Below are 19,104 nucleotides of genomic sequence, written 5' to 3'. Positions count from 1 at the left end.
TCTCTCTTCTAAGGAGCTTTTCACATCAATATGGTTTCGTCAAAAGGATTAGAACGAACGGCATGACCTTTGACAGTTTTTATTCAATGGCATGTGTCCACCAATGTGTTTGAAATAAATGGTACTGGTTTTAGAGAACAAAACTAGTATATTAGGGCTGGAAACAATTCCGTCATTTCACAGACAAAGTCAATAACAGAGTTAATCGTTAGGTACCAGGTGTCTCGTTGTTTTGTCAGGTTACAAAAAGACCAAGCTTTTAAATTCTGTAGAAATAACACTAGGTACTCTCAAGAAATTATTTCAGAAAGCTCATAAATTTCTAACTTACTGTTGAGTTTATGAAATAAAACATACAATTACATTATGGCTGATCTACCATAACTTGTGCTGATAGTTCAACTGTAACCCAACATTTTCTAAGGCACTAAATTGTTCAGTTAATTTTCAAGATATTGTTGTATTACCTGTTTTAGCTGCATCATTGTAAGTGTAAATAGCGTTACAAATTGTTCCTCATATTGGCTTACACTCACACCAGCAATCTCAGTGAGGCACTTCAGAGAGACATTTCGAAACATTGGAACATTCAGAAACTATTTAAAAAAAAAAAAAGGGCAGCATATAATTCAATGACCTAAAATACACTTTAAAATTAACTATTAAAAAAATAAGAATGGATTCAATAATTGGGAACACATGCATATGAGATAAGAGCAGATAAATGGCTACATATATTTTATTTTGTAGATATCTTTTGACGAACTCTCATTAGGCAGTAAATGCTTTCAGAGCAAATTATGCTTTCTTCCTCACACACTTAAAAAACATGAAATTGTTTAGTAACTTTCCAAAGACATATATTATATGATGTTTAGGGACATCATGTTTCTGTGTGGTCTAAAGAGGATCCAAAATTTATGATTGCTCAGAATTTTCAGTAATGGGCAATACAATTTGGATTAATAAGGGTTGGGAAAAATTGGCTCTTTCAGTTTTCTGTTCTTAAAAGATATAAAAATGGCGTAACCATTTGTGGATGACAATTTGGACATATCTATTGATATGACCTGATGACTGCATGTATAATTTTGGTAAAATTTTTACAAAGGAAGTATTTGGGTAAGAGCAGAAATATCCTATGTATAAGAATATTCCCTACAGTACTGTTGACTTAATTGTCTTAATAAAATGATGGCTCTAATATTCTAAATCCCTATTAAAATGTTATCAACATACGAAGTCCAACACAGGAGTTTACAGTACAGTCTACTTCTATAAAGTCCCAATTAACTACATAATTTATCCATTAAATCTGTCAAGAAAACATCTAGAAGGATTATACAACCTATTAGCAATAGTAGTTATCATGGAAGGAACAAATATAGGGCTTTATAAAGGAGATACATGCTGCTGCTTTAAAATTACCAGGGAATTTTGCGTGAACATCATTCACTCACCACACTATGACCTACATACGTAACCAAAATATGGCAATATTAACAATACAAGTGTTCACTAAATTTGTTAAATTACACAAACTAGGAAAATCAGAGGATTCTGAGACCCATTTCCTAGCTGTAACTATGGAAAAGTGCTTAACTCTTCTGAGCAGTTTCCTCATTTTAGAGACAATGATGGTTATGATTATGAATGAGGAAAGATTTTTCTGTAAGAGATTACCAAATGGAAAGAAAATGGGTCTATCCAGTTGCAAATATAACTGAAATATATTCACTTTACCTTATAAATTAATGTACTGATTAACTTGGTTTCAAAAATATATCCCAGTGGAATCCAGTTAAGAAATCTGAGCAATGTTTCCAAGGTTGCATGCACAAGTGGAGCATTTTGGGAATTTTCCTGCAACGAAAACATACCTGCAAGTATTTATCTTCCTATAATTAGTTGTTACTTTTTAAAATGAAATTTAAAAAATCACTTACCATCACAAACTGACACAGTTGAAATATTTGCGAAAACTCATTGCACATGCTATTAAAAAAAGTGATCACATTTAGAAGACAGAAATAAGTATCACAATTATTTATATACTAATAAAAATGATAAAATTTTTTAGCAAAGTTGTTTTTAAAGACATGAATTAACTCTATTTAAATAAAATTATATTATCAATTTCATCAAAAGCTACAAACTCATTAAAATTACATTTCTTATCACCAATAAACACTGCAACAGAGTCTATAATTTCCTTTCTAGGGGATTTGGTTTTTGTTATCCTTTTTTATTTCAGTAATTTCAATCAAGCTAGTGTTTTTAATCAACACACTTGAAACAAACTCTCCAAAATAAGGAAAATAGCATTAAAACCACATATCCCAAATCCTAAAATATGTTTATATACCAAACCAAAGGGGAAATTGTATTTTGTTCCTAATGACTATAGCGAATTCCTATTATGAAGTGGAAGAAATAATTAAGTGGAAAAAGTACCTAATAGCTAATCTTGGTGTTTATTCCAAAGACAAGTCTGGCCTGTTTCTAGTGATATCTACAGGGGAACTAATAAGCAAAGCTAGTAAGAATCCAACAGACAAAGTCGGTTCCTTTGAAACTATAATTCGTCACTGTATTATGAAACAGTTCCTGAAGGTTTCTGGGAACTCCTGAAATGTATTTCTTTGGCATGAGATCTACGAGATATATTTGCTATGATTATGGAAAAAAATATAGTATCTTTTCCCTAATCCCCCAAATAACTAGTCCCTTCCAGATTTACTATATTAGGCCAACTTTGAGACTACTTAATTTGTACTCCAAAACCACTACAAGAAATTTACTGATCACAGTTGCTAAAACATTTACAACTCACCCCCAAATTACCTGAAATTGTTTGAGAAATGTCTTAAAAACTCAAAGAAAAAAAAAATTAAGTTACTTGCCTGTCCTTTAAGTGTTTGGCTTTCACTTGGGTTATCTGTCCACTAGAGAAATCAAATACTTCTTCGCTTAAGAGTTTAAGAATCACCATATTATTCTGACAGAGACTTTCACTGGTCCTACTTGCTCCTACAATGTCACTGATAAAAGTCGGCCAGTGTTTGGGCCATTCTTGTTTCAGTATCTAAAATAAGATACAAACGTTAATTTCATTTGCTATGTCAAAGGCAAATAAAACAACCTTCAAACAAACTGAAATAACAGCAGGCACTAATATCATCCACTTTTCATTTTCTCCCCTTAATTATAAGTAATGGGCCACCCTTCTTATCATACACTGGGTAGAAAATACGGCATAGAAAATCCAAAACTCAAAACCCCTCTTAATTATTCTAACTAATTGTCCAATATAGCTCTAACGTGTATGCCTATTAATATTTGCCTGATAGGTAAGTACAAATTATCCTCAAAGACTCAAATATCTAACTCTTAAAAAAGCTAGAAATTTAGGGTACTTGATGGGGGGAAAAGAAGAGAGTATTTTCTGTATACGTATATTTTTTAAAAACAGTAAAGGCAAAGATGACAGATTTCCTTTGGCTGGAGTCTGGGCCATGAAATATAGCAGGATTTGGACATATAAATTAGGAAGAAAGGAGTCACTGTAATCGGGGGTAGAATCATCCTTGACAAAGGGCCTAATGGACAGAGAGATTTATATGCAATAGATTTACACTGTGGTCTATTTATTTTGTACACTAGAGATTTCCCAAACATTTATCTATAATAGGAACTGTTAATAAGAGTTGCTACCTCTTACATATACTTTTTCTTCCCCATTCAGATATATGCTTATAGAAGTTCTCAATTACAAAAGCCAGTTTAACTTGGTGAAAACACAGTTGTTTTGGAAATGTTCCCAAAACTTAAATATGAAAATCGGTTTTCACCTTAAATACCTATTAATATTCTCTGAAAAAATTTTCAGACACACTGCTATACAAAAATATATATATATAAAAATTCTAATATTGGAATATATAGCAAGTTTAAGGAACAGATCGACTTAGGACTGAGAAATACTGCAAGGAAAGGGCACAGGAATCCAATATAGAATCTCAGTGATGAGCTTACAGTAACTGATGTTTCCTACAACACTGCAAATTAATTATTTCAAATGCTAACAGTAGATCAACTTTTATAATTATTACTAGTTTAGTTACTCAATAACAAAGAAGTTAAGTTTTGACATTTTGTTTGAGTAATAAGCCTAAATGAAGTATTTAATATCTGGATCAAGATAAGACTTACCTGAACAAGAATCATATTTAATTTCCCGATATACACTTTCTCCTTCTAAGGAAAGAAAAATTAAGTTTAGAATAAACAAAGGCCTAATGTAGGTATGATAAAATAAAAATATAAGCATAGGCAGTCTCCAAAAGAGAAAAATTGCAGTTCTCTTGTAAAAGACTGTGTTTATTCTCATGTATGTGTTTTATTCTCGTGTATGTTTGTCTATATTGCTGTAAGATCCAGTCAAAGACTCAATATTTAATTAATATTACAATCTCCCAATAATCTCCAAAGAAACCTCTTACCTCTACGCAAGTTGGGTCAGATGACGTCTTGATAATGAGGCCAACAACGTATTTTTTTATTCCTATTAAAAAGAAAATTGCACATAAAGGATAAAAAAAATTGCTCAGCACCTTATAGCATACCAAATCTTCAGGTCCAATGAGAGGGGAGCAAAGTAAAGTCAGAGACTAGATGTCCCATCCCTCTTACCAGTGTCAACTCTTTTTTTTAAAATAACAATTTCAGAGTAATAGTCCTACTTCAAAATTTTTCACTTTATTAATTTTGAACAAAACACAGAACAATTACAAAAAAACTTTAGCGAACTATTACCCTCTAAGATATTCTTTAACTCTATACCAGTCAAGTACATCAACCAATTTATCAAATGCCTTATCTGAATACCTGTGATTTTTAAATCAAAAATGTGATTAAGGACAAATATGTGTCATTTATTTAAATAAACATATACATCAATTCTTATGTGCTAAAACATCAAAAGGCAGGAAAGCATTAAAATTTAGAAGTTTATGTAATATATTAAGTTATAAATCAAGGTCAGATATTATATCACATTAAGCTAATACCACGGATATAATTTTAACTTTGAGGGCATAGCTTTTGTTTCCAATATCCTTTACTTACTACTTTTTAATAGTACAACTTATTTCTTTAAGGACTTAAAGTTGTTGATTTTAATTTGCATCACTCAGAATTTGGTGAGCATCTAGTATAGATCTCATTAAACCTCTTGGAGTCAAATGTTTCAGAATTTTAAATTTTGAGCAATTCTTTTAAAAAAAGTAATGTGGTGCACCTACATTAACTCCCCTAATGGGTCTGGGAAAGCACTCCTAATTGAACAAGTTCATAATTCCCACTTAGTGGAATAAATATTTGGTGGAATAAAGTACTCTCATACTGTTCGATTTAGGCTTTGCCAACAAACAAGTTATGAAGACTTTACAGTTTTCATAGGTTTCTGACTGGAAATTGAGGGTTTGTGGCACTGTGTGCTTCAAGGCTTATCTAACAAACCTAGAATTCTGGACTCAAGTTTTCAATGAGAAGCAACTTGCAGAGATTTACCCATTAAGAAATATTAAGAAACACAGCCAACTTGAAGACAACACAATGCTTACATGATTGTAAAACTACCTTAATACAGTAATCTTCATTAGTTGATGTGTTAAAATTCAATCTTTTAAACTATGGTTCTCCTTTCATTCATATTTGAAAATAGTTTGAGAAAAAATACATTATCGGCATAGTTTCAAATGATCTCCCCAAGGTATTTATCAATTACAAAGGGTAAAATAGTAATTTTGTTAAGAGAAAACCAACAGTTACCACCATAATCAACAGATCAAGGATAATAATAAATGAGCATTAAAACATTCTGACATCCGGAGGAGAGGAGGCTCAAAGGGACACAGATGGGACACAAGAGGAAAAAAAAAAAAAAAAAAAAAAAGGAAATAATGTAAGCTTTATATCAATGTTGAATTTCTTGAACTTCTTAGCTGCATTTAATGAGATTGCATAAAATAATGTTCTTGTCCATGGGAAAGGTATATGTGAATTATATTGTTTGTTCAAAGGTATGTGCAGCTTGCTCTCATATGTTCAGAGGACAGAGCAATAGATGATGGGTGTTAGGGAGGGAGGGAGGGAAAGAGACAGTGGTGTGACAGGATCTTAAAGGTGATGGATCGGGGTATCAGGGGAGGGGGGTCGGGGTATGACGGAGTTCTATGTATGGGGTTTGTACTGTTTTTGGAACTGTTCTTGTAAGATTGAACTTATTTCAAAATAAAATTTATTTTACATATATATAAAAAAACATTCTGACATCATATACCTCTTGATATCATGGACTGAAGTTACAAGATCCTTTGTGTGGTATACTTGGGAAAAAAAAAAAAAAAAACAGTGGAATCTCAATCTAATCACAAGAAAACAAGACAGACCAAAACTGAAACACAAAATAACCGAACAGAACTCATAAAAAAATGTTAAGGACAATAGAAGACAGGAGTTAAGAACCATCAGATTAGAGAATAAGGACAACCAAATGTGATATAAGGATGATTCTGAAACAGAAAAAGGACATTAGGGAAAAAACTTGTGAGATTTGAGTAAAGTCTGCAGTTCAGTTAATAGTACTGAACCAATGTTAATTTACTGGTTTTGATAATCATACTATGCTTCGTTAAGCAGTTAAAATTAGGAGAAACTGTTCGAAAGGTATATGTGAACTCTGTATTCTTTTTTGAAACTTTTCTGTAAGTAAAAAATTATTTCAAAATAACAGGAAGATTTTTTGTACAGATACAAATTCAGATCCAGTTTTAATAAGGAGATTCTTAAAACAATTAAGGAAATCAAATTTATTTAAGAATGAGCACTGAGTTAAACCAATTACTTATGGAAATCACACTTCACTTTTACAACAATACTTTACTAAAAATTACTTTTCATGTGTCCTTAATGTCCATCAGAATTAATCAAAATTAATTCTGGTAGTATTAACCCTTTTGTTTTTTTTAATAGGTAAATTACTATCATTTAGAGGGGAAAAAAGAATGATTCTAAAAAGAAAACAGGATCAAACAGATCCCTTAACTTGTCTGTTACTAATTTAATCAATTTAAGTATTTTCACCTTTTCAAATACTTCCGAAATTTAAAAGTAAGATCAGGCAAAAGATGAAAACAGGAAGAAAAATGAATAGGTGGTCAAAAATTAGAATGGTCCTGCAGGCAAAAAAAAAACAAACAAAAAAAAACCACTTCAATTTAATCTTACACTACAATGATCAGTACTTGTAGCTCAGTACTAATACCCTTTTTCAAAACGCTGTATAAGTATTTATAAACTAAAGCACTTTTTTGACCAAGTACCACTCCACATAATAGTGTCCGACTAGAACTTTCTACATCTTAGTATATGGCTTATCTGATGAAGTAGCTTAATTCCTTCCCCAAATCCCTTCCTCATATTCTGCCCAAAATTAAAAAAGATAAAGCAGCTCAGTTAAGAACTGCTATACAGATCGTAAATTGCAGCTTTTTAGTGTCATTTATTCTTTCATTACTGGAATCTAAAATTTCTTTCTGCCAAATGAATTTGTATCTGTTAGTTGAAAAACTGACACTTATGTAAAATAATTAATTTTATTAAAACAAGTTACTGCCTTTGGAGACTTCATTTTGAGAAAAAAAAATTAATTTGAAATTATCTGTTTCCAATAATTTAACAAGCGTGATGAGACTAAAGTATATGGAAAGCTGGGTTATTTCTTCTAGTTGCTTTCAAGGATCTTCCTTGTGAAGAAGGAAAACCTGACATAAAAATCAGGAACATTTCAGCAAAGAAGTCTCATTAAAGTTTATGTCTTTGAAAAATGCAATTATTTTCTCATGGTTACTGCATTCTTATTATCATAGCCCCCAAACTAAATTCTTTTCAATTGGAACAAAAATTTGCTTTAGATTTAACTACTTTACTGAAGTGCTATTTTTAAAAGAAGACCAGCAGTATATAACCTATTCAAAGGTACACTAGTGGAAAAATGCCTAACTAGTCACTGGGAGGCAGCTTATGACATGTAGATTTTTCTAGTTCAAGAGGTGATGCATGAGTAATTAAACTGATTTTCTAGATGTCCTTGAAAGTCCCATTCCAAATGAAAAAAAATAGTAGTTATCAGTCATTATAAATTTCCAATGGATAATATCAACTTTGGTTAGCTAAAACAATGAGATTCAAATAAATCCCATGTTGACATAGAAGTTACAAATCATCTTGCAAGATGTCTATGCAGCAATATAATAATCTTTTCCCCCAGGAATGCCCTGAAAATACTGGATACTTAATGATAAGATCGCACAACCAATAAATGTACCACGTGTCTCACTCCAAAGAAAAATACTGATAAAACCTTACGGGTAAATGACAAAACCACAATGAGATACCATCTCACACCCATTAGAATGGCTACTATTTTAAAAATGGAAACTAGCAAGTACTGGAGAGAGAATGTAGAGAAACACAAATATTTGTACATTGTGGCTGGGAATGTAAAATGGTACACCCACTGTGGAAAACAGTTTGACAGTTCCTCAGAAAGTTAAATATGACCCAGCAATCCCACTTCTAGGTATAATACCCAAAACAACTGAAAGCAGACTTAACAGAAATTTGTACACCAATGTTCACAGCAGCATTATTCACAAATAGCAAAAGGCAGAAGCAACCCAAATGTCTGTGAGCAGATGAAAGGATAAACAAATTGTGGTATATATCTAAAATGGGATATTATTAGACCATAAGGTCCAAGGATGCCTGCTGTAACACTGATGAACCTTAAAGACATCAGGTTGAGTAAAACAGCCAGACACAAAGGAATAAACATCCTATGATCTCATTTATATGACTTAAGCAAAATACAAATACAGGTTACCAGAGCTGGAGGGGAGAGAGCAGTTAATGTTTAATTGCTATGGAATTTCTGTTTAGGGTAACGGAAAAGTTTTGTCAATGGATGATAGAGACAGAAACACAATGGTACAAATATAATTAGCACCAGTGAACTGTATTATTTGAAAAGAGAAAAAAAGGGAAACTCTAGGTTGTATAGACGTTATCTCACACCCACATACACTCACAGAATTATACAACACAAAGACTGAAGGCTAATTTAAACAACTGGCTAAAGTTAAAAGCATAATTATAAGAATGTTGTAACAGGCACACTAACACAAAATGTTAATAGAGAAAACTGAGTGTGAGAGGGAGGTACATGAGAACTCCACATCTTCTAGGTTTCTGCGTAAAACTACAACTGCTCTAATAAAAAAAATAATAAACATTTTGGGCAGATGATCAGCTTTTGTCTATCAACTTCCTAAATTAAGATGCAGAACCTGCACAGCTCTGAAATTTTAATGGCCCAATTAGTTAAGTAATGTTATCTTCAAAAGGCCCAATTTTGACTTTGTCACCTTGAACTATTCCCTTCATAAATTCTCCATTCCTCTAGTAAAGTCAGCAAGTTTGTAACTATTCATGAAATGAAATAATCTATAAGCCATATGCTTAACAGTGATTAAAACACAGTCCTTTGGTTTAAATTAAAAAAAAAAAAAATAGGGATATCTTTATATAGATAGATTCACCAATTTTTTTGAGGGAGAGGACAGAGGAGGCTTTTATTTTTTCCCTTCTTTATGGTTTGAATTTTCTAAGTATACAGATTACTATAAAAATGGGAAGGGGGTTCAGTGGCAACTGACAGAGTCAAGAAAAAGAATCAGTGCCCTAGGTAGTTCTTGTAACACCTCAGAGAATAGTGTCTACTACCTATGCAGAAATTCTTCCACTTCACTTATTTTAATCTAAGAAAATATTATTTTCAAAACCCATCCTCAGTGGGAATATAAAATGGTATAGGTGTTGCAGAAAAATACACCCTATAGATTGAAATAGGCACTCATGAAGATACCTGTATACCCATGTTCAGAGAAGTATTATCCACAGTAGCGAAAAGGTGGGAGGAACCCGAATGTCCATCAACAGAGGAATAAACTAAGCATGGTATACACATATACACACAATGGAATATCATTCAGCCAAAAAACGAATGAAGTCTTAATACATGCTACAACATGGATGAACCTTAAAAACATGTTGAGTAACATAAGGCAGGCACAAAAGAAAAATATTACACAATTCAATTTATATGAAATATCTACAATGGGCAGATTTAGAGGCAGAAAGTAGAATACAGGTTACTAGGAGCTGGAGGGAAGGGGAAATGGGGACTTATTACTTAATAGTTTCTATTTGAGATGATAGAAAAGATTGGATAATGGATGATAGTGATGGTAGCACAATATTGTAAATGCAATTAATGCCACTGAACAGTACATTTAAAATGGTTAAACGGCAAATTTTATTATATATTTCTTACCAAAATAAATAAAAAACACAAAACTTAACCTCAAAAACATTAAATATTTTAATTATATATATCTTAAGGCAAAATTATCGAGAAAGTCATAAGGCCCTCAATTAGAGGAATAAAGTAAACTGGGGAACATTACATCAAAATTAATAATAATTTATTAATTGAATAATTATACATTGAACACCTGTATACCAAGCAGTAAGAATAAAGACATTCTCTGATTATTACATCATGGAGCTTATAGTTCAGGAAAGGGGGGGAAGAAGAATCAGAAAAACAGTGACAGCTAGGTGTGATAAATATGATGGGGAGGCAAAAACAAAAAGCAAAAAGTGAATAAGGCACATTTTCCTGTTCTAAAAGCAAAATGAGACAAGTCAGAACACAGTAAAGTTTTATTAATACAAGGCTAAATTTATTTAAATCTTTTATTATGAGGTTGTATCTCCCTTGCTCTTTTGGTATTCAAAGTTTTTTTTTAATTAAATGTTTTCAAAAATGTCTTTATTTGGATAATTCTATCTATGTACAACTTTCGCTCTTTGGAATTTCATTTATCTGTGATCCACTGGTAACAAGTATACTAAGGGAACAATATTTGCAAGAAACAACGCAGTCTAGAGCAGTATGAGAAGATTTTCCTGACAAAATGCTTTAAGACAGAAGGTAAACAATCAAAAATGCCAATACTCTAAAAGAACATGTAAACATTAATACATGCTTATGGACTAGAACCTGAAAACAGATGAAAGAAATGCTAGATGGGAAAAAATGCAGGAAACTTATTTTGGCATGCTGTTTGTAAAGCCAAACCTATCCTTACTTTAAAATACATCAAGTATTGCAATCTGTGTGAATCAAACTTGTCAAAATGTTCCAGCCTGGCCATCTTTTCTGTCTTTTAGCACATGCAGCACTCATTACACATAACCTCATTCAATGATCATACAATGTTCCTTTTTTACATCCATGTTTTATCTTCCCAACTATAACACTCTGAGATAGGAGTATATTTATATATCCCTAACACCTAACATTGCTTTGTATAAAGTAGATATGCAACATTATGTCCCAGGTAAATATATACGTTAAGGAGGCTGGAAAAAGTAGCTAGGCAAGCAGAGAAGAAAACTTTAAAAGACAACTATAGAAAAAGAGAATATAATCTTGCAGTTATATTAACGTACTTCTAATACCAAAGTAACTTAAAGATGAAGGAAAATTAAAGTTCAGGTATGTTAGTATATTTTGTGAGATACAAAATCTTAACATTGGAGACATTTTTAAAACATTGCATTGATTTTCTTACATTCCAATGTTTTATAAATGAGACCAAGTACCTTAAACCAAAACATGAATCATTAAATCCAAGTTGGTAGTTGCATATCTAAATTCATGGAGTTCACTAACATACTCTGGGAGCCATTTTCCATGCTTTTCTAAAATAATGAGCCTTTGAAAGACCCTAAAGTTACACCATACTCTTTCCTCTATCTGTGTAATGACTCCACTAATAATGCCAACGATATGTGGGTGGTATCAGAGTAACTTCAGATACTTTTAGAAAATTTACACCACAACTGAATCGTATCACTAGTGTGGGAGGAAATATACAGGGAGTAGAGAAAGATGATTTGGATAGATTTTCTAAAATATAACACTTGTAGAATAATGAAGAAGTACCACAGCAACACAAAATAGAAACACATGAATAAAACAAGTTTCCTTAGGCCAGCACGAATAATCACCACCCTCCAGTTTTTGCAAACAAGATTCTTATAAGTAAACAGATTTGATACTTACGCATAAATATATGGGTGACGGTAACTTTAGGATTTAAAAAAAAACAAAAACATACCACTCTCGTTCATATAGAAAGCAAAAAAAAAAAAAAAAAAAAATGTCATATCCTCAGGGAGGCCTCTGGCCTCAAATAATTTTTTTCAGAGACAAATATAATCATATATATTGACAAGCTAGTACAAATCCTTACGTGATAAGCAGAAATCCAAGTGTTTAAAAACAAAAGAGGGACTTGAGATTATACTACAATAAAAATGGTACAGAGGTAAAAAATTAATCACTTTGTTGTGATGGTACACCATAGTCAAAGTTAAATCTGGGGCTGAAACCACACGTATAAAACAGCAGTGGTAAATAACAACGAATGACTGGACCAAAAGTATAAAGAACCTGTGTGGACCACATAGTCAAACTGTCCTTATTAATTTCACAGATCACAGAACAAGATCTAGAATGGTTTCAACCAATAATAAAACATTTAAAGAAACAGGAACCTTTTTTGGGGTACCATTTCCTCCTGTCCAATTTTTCTTAATTTATGGCATATGGTGTGTTAAGGATACTGCGTTTAAAAACTGTCATTCTTTCTGTGCGAGCAAAATGTCAGGATTTAAGTCAGGCTGAGTAAATCTAGGTCACTACCCCACCATAAAGATGGCACGGGAAAAGCAGAAGAATAACAACTTAAGGGATTAATAATCAAAGATGGGGGACACATATTAATAGAAGAAAACGCCACCAGAGGTAGCTCATCTCTATTATAGGGTCCAGACTTCTATTTATTCTTTTCAGAGATAAGACAGTGATGTTACATAGAAATGAAGGCAGTATGTAACAGATGGAAGTAAATGCAAAGAATTCCTAGACTAACCTCACCCCAGGCTTTTTAAACTATGACTACCATTCCCAAGATGGTAAAAAAAGGGAAAAGTTAGATACTAATACCAGGTATTACCACCACTCCTTCATTTTCTGATCTCTGTTCTTACTGTAGAAGTCAACCTCTCATAAGGTATCCCCAGAACTGCAAAACTTAAAGCCTTAATGATTTTTCATCATTAGTTTTCCTTTGGCATATTATATTTACACATTATTCCACAGTTGAAATAGTTATTATGTCTCAATTACTGCTTTGTGAACTGAAAACAATGTAGAACAGCAGGAGTATATTTATATACCCGTAACACCTAGCATTGCTTTGTATAAAGCAGATATGCAACATTATGTCCCAGGTAAATATATACGTTAAGGAGGCTGGAAAAAGTAGCTAGGCAAGCAGAGAAGAAAACTTTAAAAGACAACTATAGAAAAAGAGAATATAATCTTGCGGTTATATTAAAGTATTTCTAATACCAAAGTAATTTAAAGATGAAGGAAAATTTAATCATCCAGATTCTTTTGCTATAATGAATCTATAATTTGTAACAATGACGACCAAAATAAGCAAATTTTACTATGGGTTCATGTGTTTTGTACTGTAAAAGCAATGGACTAGCCTAGTATCCCTGGTCTCCCTCTTCCTCCAAAATATAAATAAAACCTGGCTTGCTACATGATGAAAGCAGTAATCTCAATTAGTGCAAAATAAACTATTAAAAGATTCAATATATTTTCCCTAAAAATTCTCAACTATAAAAGTGCCAGGAATAATACAAATTCTGAATTTATAATTCTTTAAAACATTTTCCTACCTTCACATTGGTTCCTTGGAAGAATCTTCCACCTTGTTTTAATCACATTTTCCAAAATCTGTAGTCCATAGTACTGAAAATTGGAGAACAGAAACATGTGAATATATTGTTATAGGACTGGTAATTTTCAGGATTCACAAATGGACAGACATTCACACATATACATCTAAAATTTCAAAAACATATGCTACCAAGTTTAATTACATATATTAAACAAGGATCTATTCACCCATATACTGAGTTTTCATGCATTTTTCCTCATTTTATTGTTTACTACTCTAAAAAAAGTCCTGCTGTTTGTACATGCTCACACCAGGAGAAAAACCAAATAAAAAGCCCTTTAAGCAGCCAAATAGGCTTATCTGTAGAAGAAAAAATGGCAGCCAGATATGAATTCACAACATAAATGACTGCTCATAGGCTCACGTACTTTAACACAACCAGGCTCCTAAGAATTTAGCAGCTTGGATACTATTAAGCTTCCTACCATCCTCTAGGAGTTGGAAACTATTGGCCAAGTATTAAAGTATTGTCACAAATACTTTCTATAGAATGTGTTTACAAGCATCACTGGTGTGTTACTTAAGGAGCAGCAAGACAACCCATGGGTTTACTTTAAATTTTAATACCCCCCCTCATAGTGCTATTTCTACTAATTTAAAGATAAACTTTTGTGCACAGTCAAAATGATACACAAATGTATACTGCAATCTGTATTTACCTTTCAGGTATTCCTTCCTTAACATAAAAAGCTGTCACTAAAAATACAAGTGCTTAAAAAAAAAAAAAAAAAAAAAAAAAAAGATACCACTTCACACAAAGCCATTTTGTCCCTCCTGCTGATTACTCACTCTAAATAGTCAACAATGTTTATAAGAATTTATCATACTCCAGAATTACTACCCAAAATCATTACCATGACCAATTAGTGTGGATAGGCAGGAGGAAGAAAAGGGACAAAAACGTTGTGGCACTTTTCAACTGGTAGAATTAGGGAAGAATTAGCTACAATACTTGAAAGGTAAACTCTTTCATATTCATAGATATATAACCTCAGATTGCAAGTTTTGGCTGAGAATAAGAGTTCATCTTTAAAACGGTTAGTCATTACACAATAAAATAGGAGCATTAGTATTTCAACCAAAGGGATCATGTGAATGCTCATTTTATCTAAAGCACAATATAGACTGTCCCAAACTACATTGTGCTCAAACAGTGAATGTTTTTGCTGTTTTCTTTTAACGTTTCATATTTTTCAGGAAATTTTTGCCATTTCAACTCAAATCCTACATTTGCAGAGCATTCCTTAAAAAGACTTCCAAAATAAAAACAAGGCAAAAGTAGAATTCTGAAATTACAAATTTGACGCCATTAAAAATTTTCATAATCAGCAGTAAATAGCAAAGCTTTCTATCCTGCTCATTTTTAAGAATGTGCTCCTCTATAGGTCTAGGTCCTTCAAATAAATGTAAATGAAAACACTACCCTAAAATTTTTCTTGAACTTAATTTTATAGGCAAAAAAATCAGATTGTCATAATTTATTAAGTCAAAGCAATGTACTTCTTACTACATAGAATGTATCCTCTTGTTAATTCTCAACAGATTTACCTTAAAAAACTAAACCAAAAACCACCACACAAAACATACCAGTAAGAGATAAAAATAACCATAAAAGAAAGCTTCACCTTTTAAAATCAAACATTTTCAAAGTTCACATTTTAAGAACTGAAGGCCACCCCCCACCTATTGTTATATTCATCTATTTCTTTTTTTTTACTGTCTGATACTTTGTTACCTAAATTACCTATTTACTAACCTCTAGTCCTTTCTCCATCTGTAAACAGGTAGGTTAAGCTTGCTGAAGATACAATTCATATTTCATCTTTCTGCCAAGCAGACTAAGTCAGGGAACCCAATAAGAGCTTTTCACAAGTTAGGGCAAAGGAATATAAACGTATCACCATCCTAAATATCTTAAAATTCAATTTCTTATAGACATTAAGACTCTACATATGAAACTGAGATAAAGAGAATTCACATTCCTTTGAAAAGGTATTTTGGTTCAAAAATACGAAGTGACAGCCAAATCTGAAAGCCAATGATCAGACTACTGTGGTAATATCCATAAATAATCCAAACATTCTATTAAATAGTTACATTTCTGCTTCACATTTCAAGACTTGAGAAATCCACTGCTGAGTTATGAAGATGAGGGACAGATAACAGCAAAGACTAAATGAAAAAAAAATGCATGAAATGATCCCTATGGCAGAAATTTCTACTGAGCCCTTAGAAATACTTTTTATGCATTGAATCCCCCTTTCCCCGCCCACCACCCATGAAACAAAAACAATTGATGAACAGAATTCAGTTAAAGGGAATCAAAAGGGTAGACCTTGTGGAGGCCTGCCGTCAAAGCCTAGCTGTGTCAGTTGCACAGGAAGACACCCCTTTTCTTCCTATTACAAGCAATCAACATAATGGAACATTATGATTAATATCAGGTAGTGTTAACATCTTTAAAGAAAAAAAATGATTGCATAAAAGCCAAATGTCATAGTGCATAAATTTAGCACCAAATCATTTGTAATTTATGTAAATCGAAGAATTCTTTACCTGTTGCTTTCTTTCTGTTCCTCTAATCATCTCATTTTTCACAAGACAAATTTGAGTTTTTAAAAATACTGTTGATAAATCAACTTAAACATTAGTAATGTCTGTCAGTATAAAAAGCAAAATTTACCAGGCAAGCAAACAGGCAAACACTGTTATGTTACTTAAGGTTAGCACTTTGAGGAAGTTCTGGACTGTATTTTTGCCCTAAAATTTATAAGATGTCAAAACTAATTAATATTTTTAAACTGTTAATTAACATAGTCTGATTTCTGAAACAGACGTGGACATGGCTATTTTCTGTTTTAACACAATGGCTATCAAATGAAAACCTTGTGTGTATTAAACAGAGTGCCATGCATGGTATTTTATTACTTTAAGACAGTTTAAAGAGAAGCGTGAATCATCAAGCCTAAAACAGTCAAAACACATTGTGATCAACCCTTCTGTTCCAACTTAAGAAAAAAAGGACCCAAATCATAACATTTTCAATTGAAAATAAAAACTGAGTGCCGTCCCATTAAAAGCATTGGTACCATGGAGTAGGGTTTTAAAGCTGTCCACACAACTTGGTGTTGGAGGTGCCTAGCCTGTATTATATTGATTACTTGCCCCAAGTAATTCCTCTGATGGTATGTTTCATCTCTGAGTAACATTCAGAATTTATGCTATTTAGACCTGTATACATATTCTAAAAAGAAGAAAAAACAAGCAACAACAAAAAAAGCTACCTTGCATACTAGTCCCAATTATAAAACTTCATTCATAATTCTTAGGACTATTTGCAAGAATTAATTATGTGTCTTAAGACTAAATTTTGAAATAAGTTAACAATATAAAATTATTTGAGATAACAAATGCTAATACTAAAAACGAGATACCTTCCTCAAAGTTTATGACTGGAAGAAAAGGAGAAATAAATGGATTTTAAAACCACCACTTGCTTACTTTCGTGTTCATATTCTGTGAAAATTCCAAAATTGTGTCGACTCGTGTCCATGCATCAGGATGCTCCTTTAAATGTGTCAGTACTTCTTGAGCCATTCTTTGCTAAAATATTACACAAGAATAATTTTAAGCTCACTTGTTCTTTTGAATAATTCATTAAAATGAAAACTATTGAGCACATTACAAATTCTATTAGGATGGTGAGTCTATCAACTTTCAGGAAAAATAAATAATCCTTATAGAAATATAAATGTCTAAGCATTACCCCTAAATTCCAATTTAAAGAATGGGAATATTTTATTCCTTAGAAACAGAAGGTGTTTTTTTTTTTGGTATTCTCAAAACTGAACTTAATTCAAACAATGCTAACAAAGACCTAGTAAGTAAATGAGCTCTCAGTATTTACAATCAACCAAAAGCAACATACAAAAATTGATATCTACTCAAATAAAAATGTTCAAAAATTGATTGTGGTGATGAATGCACACTATATGATGATACTGTGAACAACTGTTTTACACTTTGGGGGACTATATGTATGGTGTATGAATATATTTCAATAAAATTACATCAACAAATTTTAAATATCTGTAGATATGAAACCTTAAGACCCACAGACCTTTTAAAGGCCTCTTAAATTTATTGAATTTCCATTCTCTGAAATTTTACTAACTTCAATACTAATTCTTAACCTATTTGGGAAAATTATTTTTTGCTTTCGTATTTTAAAAATGCAGGTCCAGAAATTAATATTAAAACTATGTACCCATCACCCAGAATTAACAAATGTTAACATTTTGTTGCACTTGTGTCCATTTTTTTTTTTAACATGAAGGAATTAAAACTTATGGAAGTTGTCTTACTTCTTTTTCCCAGTACCATATCCTCCTTTGTCCTTTCTTCAGAGGCAATCACTTTCATGAATTTTGGTATATCTTTTTCTGTCCATAATTTTAATGGCATTTGTAAGAATTTCATAAACTATAGCTGTATATGTTTTATATAAATAGTATACTATAGAAAAAATTCTGCAATTATTTTTTCATTTGAGTTTTAGAAATACTGACATGTCAACATATACTAGTTTCTTCATTTAAACACTAGTTTTTCAAATGATATGAACACCATATTTTACCAGACTCTTAATTCACACAGATGTTTTTAAGAAGCAACAACTTACTCTTCTTCACTTGAAGACTGTTTTTTAGCTCAACTGCATCCTTCTTCCTACTTATCTTTTACTTACTTCTATCATAAGTTATAAGTTTGATAGTTTTCAAATTTATCAATTTGTCAGCTACCCTTTTCTTAGACTCTAAATTTCTATGATAAAGAGTCTAATGCTATTGATTATAAGAAAGAAATCATCAAAACTCGTAGGAGAGCATCCTTATTTCAACCATCTCTGACACCAACACTTCAAGCATTACCGTGGCCCTTAAATTCCAAGTTAAAAATACATATCATATGCCTATTTTGGCTCTTATGTTAATAATGATCTTTTCCTCAGGTCACCTTCATGAATATCCTAGTAATTAAACCAACAATACATACTTCATATTGTTCAAAAGGAAAACTTTGAGAAACATACACT

At 32.0% G+C, this 19,104-nt stretch overlaps 1 protein-coding gene across 4 annotated transcripts in view; it reads right to left on the bottom strand.

Annotated features, from left to right (window-relative positions):
- XPO1 (exportin 1) overlaps positions 1-19,104 on the bottom strand; it is a 37,472-nt gene that overhangs the window by 11,449 nt on the left and 6,919 nt on the right. Inside the window, exons 1-9 of one of the 4 annotated variants that reach the window (XM_037806811.1) lie at positions 17,511-17,604; positions 16,345-16,408; positions 13,948-14,020; positions 4,503-4,564; positions 4,213-4,257; positions 2,904-3,085; positions 1,947-1,995; positions 1,744-1,863; positions 468-596 (exon numbers count right to left, since the gene is read on the bottom strand). In XM_037806811.1, the coding sequence (XP_037662739.1) occupies positions 468-596; positions 1,744-1,863; positions 1,947-1,995; positions 2,904-3,085; positions 4,213-4,227 (495 nt within the window). In that variant the 5' untranslated portion in view covers positions 4,228-4,257; positions 4,503-4,564; positions 13,948-14,020; positions 16,345-16,408; positions 17,511-17,604. Of the gene's footprint in view, positions 1-467; positions 597-1,743; positions 1,864-1,946; positions 1,996-2,903; positions 3,086-4,212; positions 4,258-4,502; positions 4,565-13,947; positions 14,021-15,765; positions 16,061-16,344; positions 16,409-16,565; positions 17,401-17,510; positions 17,613-19,104 lie in introns of those variants that run through there. The other 3 variants (XM_037806812.1, XM_037806809.1, XM_037806810.1) reach the window with 3 other exon arrangements.

The sequence above is a fragment of the Choloepus didactylus genome, chromosome 17 (assembly GCF_015220235.1).
Source record: "Choloepus didactylus isolate mChoDid1 chromosome 17, mChoDid1.pri, whole genome shotgun sequence".
Classification (NCBI taxonomy): Eukaryota; Metazoa; Chordata; class Mammalia; order Pilosa; family Megalonychidae; genus Choloepus; species Choloepus didactylus.
The sequence above is the reverse complement of the archived record's forward strand: the minus strand, read 5'-3'. Positions and strand labels throughout refer to the sequence as shown.